The 10,591-nt window shown below is 43.5% G+C and overlaps 1 protein-coding gene across 1 annotated transcript in view; it reads left to right on the top strand.

The window, feature by feature from the left end:
• The window catches only part of LOC109937620 (regulating synaptic membrane exocytosis protein 4-like), a 92,170-nt gene that overhangs the window by 23,792 nt on the left and 57,787 nt on the right, over positions 1-10,591 (top strand). Inside the window, exon 2 of the mRNA XM_048608514.1 lies at positions 2,472-2,613. Within this exon, the coding sequence (XP_048464471.1) occupies positions 2,472-2,613 (142 nt within the window). The remainder of the gene's footprint in view (positions 1-2,471; positions 2,614-10,591) is intronic.

Here is a 10,591-nt window from a genome sequence, read left to right as displayed (position 1 = left end):
ATAGTGACCAATGGGACTGAGGGCGGATTATAGTGACCAATGGGACTGTGGGTGGATTATAGTGACCAATGAGACTGTCGGTGGATTATAGTGACCAATGGGACTGAGGGCGGATTATAGTGACTAATGGGACTGTCAGTAGATTAAAGTGACTAATCTTTATCAATGACTCAGTCTCAATCTGACAAGGAAAGGGAGCGGAATATCACATTGGCAACAGTGAGTATTCCTAATGGGACACCCTGGTCCACTCTTCCTTCACTCCCAGAACCTCCCCAACAGTCCCACGACGCCTTCCCCTGCGACCTGCGAAGGTGTAACTCCTGCCTGTTTACTTCCTCCCTCCCCAGTATCCATGGCCCCAGACACACCTTCCCAGCGAAGCAGCACTTTACCTGCATTTCACACAATCTAGTCGACTGCATTTGCTGCTTACAATGTGGTCTCTCACAAGGTGAAATGTAGACTGGGTGACCGCTTCACAGAACTTGTATGTTCTGTCCACAGGAATAACCCTGAGCTTCCGATTGCCTGCCACGTTAACCCTCCACCCTCCACCCCGTTCCCTGGCCAACACCTCTGTCTCAGGCTTGCTGCAGTGTTCCAGTGAGGCTCAGTGCAAGCTGGAGGACCAAAACCTCATCTTTCAGCTAGGTACCATAGAGCCTTCAGGGCTCAACATTGGCTCGGTACCTGAACACCCTCCTCCATGTTTGTCATCCTCCCTGTACACCCCCAGGTCTGGTTCTGAATGGGCATCAACCATTTTTGACTATTCACATTTCTCATTGGCACCAATACAGCATTTACCTCCCTCTCAGCTTATCATGTCTTTTTCTTCTCTCTCTCTTTCTCTGGGCCCCATCTCCATGTACTCTATTCACTCCTTCCCCAACCCCATCGTCCATCGTTTCCCAGCAGCTTTCAGCTCTGACAAAGGGTGACTGGACTTTAAGCATTAACTCTGTTTCTCTCTCTCCAGATGTTGCCAGACCTGCTGAGTTTCTCCAGCACCTTGTGTTTATGTTTCAGATTTCCAGCATCTGCAGTTTTTTGTTTCGTTACTCCACCTTATCTCATGTTGTTCGCCTGAACCAGAATCAGGTGCATGTGACTGTATAGAGCACTGGCGAACAACAGGCACATGGGATCATTGAGCAGATTCAAACTGAACTCCATTGAGCTCACCCTCTGCCATCCTGGGAATATATCGCCGTTCCTTCAGTGTGACTGGATCCAAATCCTGGAGCTCCTCATTGGCTCTGGTAGTCAGATTAGGAAACAGAATGGAGTTATTTGTTTTTCTCCCTACACCAAGAATCCCAAAGCAATACTGGAACAGTATTGATTCGTTTGCATTCAGAATTAAAAAATTCCTTTCACACACTTATGCTTTGGGACGCGTTTGATGTGTACCTGATGAGTCAGAATTTGTCAGGGTGGCCAGGGGCCTTGATAATGGGGAAGGAGGGTGGGGTTAACTATTTATGAGACACCAGTTTCAATATTCAACCATACAGTGACAAGTCCATTATCTTTGATGGTCCCCTCCCTTTTTAGGGGGGGTGCCTGACCGTCCAGAACTACCAGCCAATCAGCGGACCAGGAGCTGGGTGGTCTCCGCATTTCCACTGATTGAGTCATTTCCTGTGGGGAAATTCCTGACCAGGGCATTTTCCATTTTGTTTGCAATTTTCTCCTCGAATGATCCATTCTGGGAAGGTCAGCTTGGGATCCAGGATGTGCGTCACATCAGCCTGCAGGATGGAACTCTGGTGCAATGTCACAAGTTAGCTGCTTTATTTTTGTGCTTTAAGTCAGTCACTACTAGAACATAGAACATAGAACAGTACAGCACAGTACAGGCCCTTCGGCCCACGATGTTGTGCCGAACTTTTACCCTAAACCTTATACTATCATCCATATGCCTATCTAATAGCTGCTTAAATGCCCCTAATGAGGCTGACTACACTACCCTCACTGGCAATGCATTCCACGCCCTGACCACACTCTGAGTAAAGAACCTCCGAGTAAAGAGCGTCTCCCCTATATCTACCTCCACTCACTTTAAAACTATGCCCCCTCGTAATAGCTACCTCCACCCTAGGAAAAAGTCTCTGGCTGTCCACTCTATCAATACCTCTGATCATTTTGTACACCTCTATCAAGTCACGTCTCATCCTTCTTCGTGACTGTGACAAATACTGAGTTATCTCTGGGCTGTGAGACTCTGCACATGAGGCTTTTGACTCCTTATCACTAAGTAAAGCTCATCAGCGCCTGATGTTCTGTAACACTCCTTTATTTACATATGTATGCAGTAGGTTGGATAACTATCTCTCTAGGATAGTATTGAAGATCTTTCTCCTTACAGGGTCAATCTAAACTGATGTCTTCTGTCTCACTGATGTTAGAATCATGTGGTCAGGTACACTGTCTTCCATTGACATGGATTTTATTGTATCTTATAGATGGTGATGGCCGTAAACTACGAGGTGCAATCCAACGCAGCACGGAGACAGGACTTGCTGTGGAGATGCCGAGCAGGACTGTTCGCCAAGCCAGCCATGAGTCCATTGAAGAAAGCATGAATAGCTATGGCTCTGAAGGGAAGTAAGTGGTGACAGGACTGGGTGTACCCAGCACGGGGTCTTCGGGTCTGATGTTGTGAGAGGGCAATAATTAAAGAATTTTGTGTTGACTTCTCATTCCTGAGAAACTGGCAGGGTTATGGAAGGTTGAAACAGATATCTGTGCAGAAGAAAACTGGATAAAGTATAAATCAAGCAAGAGATTCCCATGATCCCAGAACTCATTTCATTCCCAGTCAACCCAATATTTCAAAACTCCTCTTTCTCACAGTATTTCTGGAACAGAATGTACAGACCAGACCTAATGGGAGTCTGTTGGTCCAATTGATGACGGGCCCATTTCCTAAATCTTGACCATAAAATCTTATTATGTTTCACTTTCTCCCGGCTCTAATTTTCTCACTGATCATCAATCGACAAACTTCAGATTCCCACAAAGATCAGAAATTAATGGCCAGGAGATTTGCTGCTCCATCAAATATTCCCCACAACTGGTGAGGGATCATCCAAACTGGAGACTTTTTTTTTATTTCTTCGTGGATATGGCCATTTCAGTAAGGTCAAGATTTATTGTCCATCCCTAGTCGCCCTAGAGAAGGTGGCACTGAGCTACCTTCTTGACGGACAGTTTGTGGGCTATAGGTACTTCCACACAAAGGGCATTCCAAGATTTTGACCCAGTGACATTGAAGGAACGGCCATATATTTCCAAATCAAATTGGTGAGTGGCTAGGAGGGGAAATTGTAGGGAGTGGTGTTCCTGTGCATTTGCTGCTCTTGTCCTCCGAGATGGAAGTGGTTGTGGGTTTGGAATGTACTGTCTAAGGAGCTTTGATGAATCATAGAATCATACAGTACAGAAGAAGCCCTATGCCCATTGAATCTGTACCACCAGACATACACAGCTACCTACATCAGTCCCACTTACCAGCCCACAGCCTTAAAAGTTCTGACACTTCAAGTACTCATCCAAGCACCTTTTAAAGGTTGTGAGGTTTCCTGCCTCAACTACCCTCCCACGCAGTGCATTCTGGATCCCCACCAACTTCTGGGTAAATTTCTGCAGTGCATCTAGTAGATGTATGCATTGGTACTGCTGAGCATCACTGGGGAAATGAGTGAATGTTGAATGTTTGTGGATGTGTTGCTAAACAAGTTGCTTTGTCCTGGATGGTGTCAAGCTTCTTGAGTTTTGTTAGAGCTGCACCCATCCAGGCAAGTGGGGATTATTCCATCACACTTCTGACTTGGACCTTGTAGATGGTGGACACTCTTTGGGGAATCGGGTGATGAGCTACTAGCCTGTTTCTAGCAGGATTCCTAACCTCTGACCTTTGGCTAAGTTAGGGATAATACTGATGATTTGGTAATTGCTCCATCTACACTCCAGTACCGTTGCCTTCCTGGCCCCGTCCTCTGTTGCTCCTCTGGTAACCTGTACTTAGCTGAAAGTATCATTGGTGATCAGAGAGGAGATGGAGGCTCAGGTGATGTCTTTACCTTGCCTGGAGCGGTGCTGTTCGCCCTAAGTATTAGCATCAGAGCTGGATTTAGAACATATACCAGCGCCTTCTATCTTCTAAACTACATAGATAGATAGGACCTGCTTTCAAATTTCTCCTTTTCTGACAAACTTGCCCTCCAAGGAAGCAGCTTGGTGAACGTTTGTTGCACTCCATCTATGGCAAGACTATTATTTCTTAGGGATTGAGATCAAAACTGCATTCAGTATTCCATGTTTGGTCTGACCAAGACATTGTGCTGCTTTGATCTAATCAGGATCAAACTATTTTGGATCTTGTATGTATAATAAGGCAAGTTTAGCCAATGATCTTAGACTATCGGATTCCCAAATGAGCAGTTACCATAATATGGCAGAATTGAACATTCAGTTTTAGTGTGAGAAACCTGGGTTGGAAAATACTGTGCTAAACTGAAATAAGGATAATTCCATAGGGATGAAGGGTAAATTGGCTGGAGTGATCTGGGAACAGAGTTTAGTGGGAAAGATGGTTGAGGAACAACAACAAACTTTCAAGAAAATTCTTCATGCCTCACAACAAAGATATATCCCACCGAGGAAGAAGGATTTTAGGAAGGGGATAAACCAACCATGGTTAACCAGGGACACGATGGAGAGTATCAAATTGAAAGAAGATAATGTTCAATGTAGGATATCCACAGAAGAGGCAACAAGTTTTTAGATAACAAGAAGATTGTCCATGGGGACAATAATTCCAACCACATTTAGGCATGATGGCTCGGACATTAGGGAGCTGCTCCCTCTGAAAGTTAAAGCACAACTTTGTGTAGTCACCCACAAAGCCATGTGACATCAGTAGAATGGGCAGATCCACTGTAACATGAACATTAACCCCTTCACAACCTTTAATACATTCACACAGCTGTTTAATTCAGAGTGTCAATAAAACATATTTGCAGAAACCTACCAGAGTTCAATCAGCATCAATCTTAGATGCCAGTCTTCCTGATGTAGATCAGGCCACAAGTTCCCCAAGAAACATCTATATATTGAGAATGCTCTATGCTGTATACAAATCTCTTTGTGCCCTTTTCCATAGCACCCTTATCAGTTTAATCTTTGATTCCCTTAGCATCAGATAACTATGTATTTCCATTCATGGATTTTCCCTGGTATCTATATAGCACAAAAACCAGGAGTAGGAAGAGGCCATTCAGCCCTTTGAGCCTGCTCTAATAGTCAATATGATCATGGCTGATCCTTTAGATCAGCGCCATACTCCCACTTGCTCTCCACACCCCTTGATGCCATTTGATTAAGAAAAAGATCCAGCTCTTTCTTGGAGACACTAAGAACTGCAGATGCTGGTCAGGGCCCTTCTTCCAATGCAAAATGTCAACTTTCCTGCTCCTCTGATGCTGCCTGGCCTGCTGTGTTCCTCTAGCTCTGCACTGTGCTATCTCCAGCTCTTTGAGTGACCCAGCCTCCACAGGTAGCGGTTCCTCATCCTGTGAGTGAAGGAGTGTTTCCTCATCTCAGCCTGGAATGGCCTCCAGGGGATTGTGAGACGGTGACTCCTGATTCTGGAGTCTAACCCCAAACATCCCCTCTGCATCGGGTCTTGGTCCAAATATCATTAAAAGATCTGAATTCTAGAAGTGAACTGAGAGTGAGGCTCTTGACATCAAGGCCTCATTTTACTGAGTGTGACTACAGCAAAACTGGAGTCAGTGGGAATCAGGGGAAAACTCTTTCCTGGTTGGAGTCATTCCTGACACATAGGAAGATAGTTGTAAGGTTTTGGAATAGATATGTAGCTTGGGTTGCGAGTGTTGAGGTTGGTTGGCTTGCCGAGCTGGTTTGTTGTTCCGCAGACGTTTCATTACCCTGCTGGGGTAATGGTTGTGGTTGTTGGAGTTCAGTCATCCCAGCTCCAGGACGAGATGATGATATCCTTCGACGTAACAGCACTATTTACATCCATAAACATCGACCTCACCAAAGAGACAATTGCTACACTGCTGGACGAATTAAGTAAGCAGACACCCCAGGACACCAACAGCATCAATAAGGACGCCACCTTGAAACTACTACATCTGTGTCTCACAACCCACTTCACCTTCAACGACAGCATATACAAACAAATCAATGGAACACCAATGGGATCCCCAATATCAGGACTGATTGCAGAATCAGTAATACAAAGTAGAACAGACAGCACTCCCAACTATCCAACCCAAACTTTGGGTCCGATATGTAGATGACATCTTCGTGATTATTAAATGCACGAAACTAGAAGAAACCCACTGACACATAAACAACATCCTCACTGGGATAAAATTCACAAAAGAAGGACAGAACAACAACTGACTTACCCTTCCTGGACATAATGGTAGAACGCAAAGACAACGGCGAACTCCAGACCAGCCTATATAGCAAGACCACACATATGGACCAGATACTCAATTATACCAGCAACCACCCCAACACCCACAAACGGAGCTGCATCAGGACACTATTTAAATGAGCCCCAACACATTGCAGCAAAACAGGAACTATGCAAAGCAGAACTGGAGCACCTATGCGGATTCTTCAAAAGGAATGGATACCCGAAAAGCACAATCCACTGTTACCTCCGAGACAGACCACAACAGGAAGACACCACACAACCAGACTCACTAATCACCCTACCATACATCAAGGATATTTCAGAGATGACCGCAAGACTACTCAGACCCCTAGGTATCAGGGTAACCCACAAACCAACAATCACCCTACGACAGCTACTGACGAACATAAAGGATCCCATACCCAAAACCAGCAAAACCAGTGTAATATACAAAATACCATGCAAGGACTGTGAGAAACACTACATAGACCAAACCAGAGGAAAACTGACAATATGGATACATGAACACCAAATAGCTACCAAAAGACACGACCAATTCTCACTTATTTCACTACATACGGACAAAGAGGGACACGAATTCGACTGGCACAACAAATCCATAATCGCATGAGCCAAACAGAGACACGCCAGGGAATTCCTGGAGGCCTGGTATTGTAACCGGAACTCCATCAACAAACACACTGAATTAGACCCCGTGTACAAACCACTGAGAAACATCACTGGAAGTGGTAGCCAACACCCCAAGAAACTGAGGCACATGTATTACAAGAGGGACAGAACACCGACGCTTCACCGGAGGCGCGCCGATCATGTTATCTAGCAGGGTGACGAAACGTTTGCAACCAAACCCACTGGCTTGGTGAGCATGCCTACAACCTCATCTTCAACTACCTCACTGACCTTCCCTCCATCCTAAAGTCAGATGTTTGCCAATGATTATATGATGTTTAGCACTATATGTAACTCAACATATACCGAAGCACTCCATGTCCAAATACAGCATGACTTGAACAATATCTGGGCTTGAGCTGAAAGCAGCAAGTAACATTCACACCACACAAGTGCCAGGCAATGACCATTTCTGACAAAAAAGAATTTAATCACCTCCCCTTGATGTTTAATGGCATCACCATCACTGAAACCCCAACATCCACATCGTGGAGGTTACCTTTGACTAGAAACTGAACTGGACCAGCCACATAAATACTGTAACTAGTTGGAACTCAGGCATCCTAAGTAAATGGCTGCCCCAGAAGCATTGGGTTTGGATGATCGTGACTTTGATGCTGGTGCTATTGGCTGCTTCAGTGTTAATGATGTTAGTAAGCCTGTCCTCCCAGCTGATGTGGACAATCTGTCTCAAACAAAGGTGAAAGTACTTCTCTACTTCTTAAGGGTCTTGGGGTGGTGTCAATACCATCGTCCACATTTCAGAGCCATATTGAAGAGTCAGAACGATGACTGCCTTATATGCAAGGTTCTTGGTATCAGCACAGATGTCATGGTCATCGAAGACTCTCATCTTTAGGCAGCCAGCTCAAGAAAGGTATTCGAATGAGTGCTGGACAAAGGAAAAACTTCAGAGACTTCCTCAAGGCTTCCCTCAAAAAGTGCAACATAGATGTCAATGCGTGGGAGATCCTCATTGAGGAGAAACTTTCTTGGGGTGAAACTCCTGTACAAAGGGACTCAATTCTTTGAGAGTACCTGGCATCAAGAGGAAGCATAGGAAAGGAACCAGAGAAAGGAATGCCAATGATCTTGAGGCCTCCATCCCACCTCCCGGAAACATCTGCCAAATGTGTGGTGGGAGACGGGGCTCTAGGATCAGGCTCATCAGCTACACAAGGATGCACAGAATGCACAAGCAGTGACATGGAACTTCCGCGGTGAACAATCTGACTCATTAGTGTGTGACTGCCAACAACAACGATGAGAGGAGGTCAGGGTCAAAGATTCTTACAGCAAATAGCTCACTTCCTGATTGGCCAAAGACTGTCCACCATCTTCAAAGTAGAAGCCGGGAGTGTGATGGAACACTCCCCACTTGCCTGGATGGGTGCAGCTCTGAAACACTCAAGAAGCTCGACACCATCTATGATTGGGCAGCCCACATCCACAAATATGCATTCACACCATGGCTGACACTCAGTAACAGGAGTTAATACCATTCACAACATAATTTCTGTTGGAGATATTAAGGGGAGACGATGGCCTAGTGGTATTATTGCTGGACTGTTAATCCATAAATCCAGGTAATGTTCTGTGGACCCTGGTTCAAATCCCACCACAGCAGATGGGGGAATTTGAATTCAAGGAAAAAAAAGTCTAAACTAATGATGACCATGAAATCATTGTTGATTGTTAGAAAGTCCCATCTGGTTCATGGATGCTGTTTATGGGAGGAAACTGCTATCCTTACTTGGTCTGGTCTACATGTGACTCCAGACCCACAGCAATGTGGTTGACTTTTAACTGCTGTCTCAGCAATTAGAGATCGGCAGTATACCTGGCCAGTGATTCCTTCATCCTAGCAATGAATAAAAAAAAAAATATCTAGCAGCATCTGTGGAGAGAGAAACAGAGTTAATGTTTCAAGTCCAGAATGACTCCTAAGGTTTTGAAGGGTCACAGAACTCAAAACGTTAACTGTTTTCTCTTCACAGATGCTGCTAGATCTATTTAGTTTCTCCAGCAATTTCAGTTTTTACCTGTATGACGAAGATTGGTTACACCTTAGCAAGACTGGAACTAATATCCTCAAGGGGAGATCTGCTAATTGCAGAGAGTTTCAACCCAGTTGTTCAGGGGGATGGGAATCTGAGAGGGAATTCAGATTGAATAAAATTGAAACTGGTTACAAGAAGTTGTCTTTTGTAACTGAAAGTGGAAAGAAGCAGAAACAAATCCTTGAATCACCCAGGGTCAAATTACAGAGTTGTATCAAAAAGGCAAAACAAAAAAAAGACATTCTAGCTGAATACATGCAGCATTCAAAACAAGACAGGTGAATTTATGATGTTAGAATCAAAAGAGTATGATTCAATTGTCATTATGGAGATATGGCTGCAGGGTGACCAAGACTGGGAATTAAATACTAAAGTCTCAAAAGAACTGGAAAACTGCCAATATAACATGCTTATTCAAAAAATGGAGAGAGCCAAAAAAACAGGTAATGATATTGCAGTTAGCTTAACATTCATGTTAGAGTCTATTATAGAAAGTGTTACAACAGATATTATGATATAGTGGCTCCAGTTGTACGAGGAAACAACTAGGGATTGTTTGTACCAGACAAGTCCGATTCCTGAGAGGAACTTCATAAATTTTATTTTTTTTTATTACCAAAGTAGTAATTTACAAAGATATAAATACAATGTTGCAGTATTTGTTTTAACAGTAAAACAGAAGTTTATTGACAAAAGAAATGAAGACAAAACATAATCCTCTAATAACAATTTTTTAAAACATGAAGTAGAAGTAACCTAACCATTCTTTCAGATATTGAACAGAGGCAGCAGCTTAGTATTAGAATCAGTACACTTTGGTACAGCTTTCTTTGCTGCAATTCTAAGAACATTAGCTGCTGTACCGCTAGCAAGACCCACATCAATTTATTTCTAAAGAAGAGAGAAACTCTTTTTTTTTCCTTTTTTAGAAGTAAATAAAGTTTCAAATCATCTGCTGGAACTGTAGATAAATTTTTCTTAATTATTATTATGCTCAGTTTTCTTCCAGTGATACACTATCACAGACAAAGCTTCAATTCTTTTCAATTCCTGTTCTGAGGAAGGGTCATCGGACCTGAAACATTAACTTTGATTTCGCTTCATAGATACTGCCAGACATGCTGAGTTTTTTCAGCAGTCTCTAATTTTTATTTCTTGAATTCCTTTTGTTCTTTTGTAAAACAAAACTTTAAAATTTTACTCCTTTTCCAGCCATTGTATCCAGTCTGGGATAAATAGTAGTTTCTCACTGTAAGATAATTTCATTGCTTTAAACCCCTTTTCTTAAGAATGCCGCTTATCACTTTATTCCACCAAAAGATTTCTCAGTACCTCAGATCTTGATAGTAGGAACTGCAGATGCTGGAGAATCCGAGAC

Source organism: Rhincodon typus, chromosome 19, assembly GCF_021869965.1.
Source record: "Rhincodon typus isolate 14 chromosome 19, sRhiTyp1.1, whole genome shotgun sequence".
In the NCBI taxonomy this organism is placed as follows: Eukaryota; Metazoa; Chordata; class Chondrichthyes; order Orectolobiformes; family Rhincodontidae; genus Rhincodon; species Rhincodon typus.
Note: the sequence above shows the minus strand (reverse complement) of the source record. Positions and strands in the feature narration are given on the sequence as shown.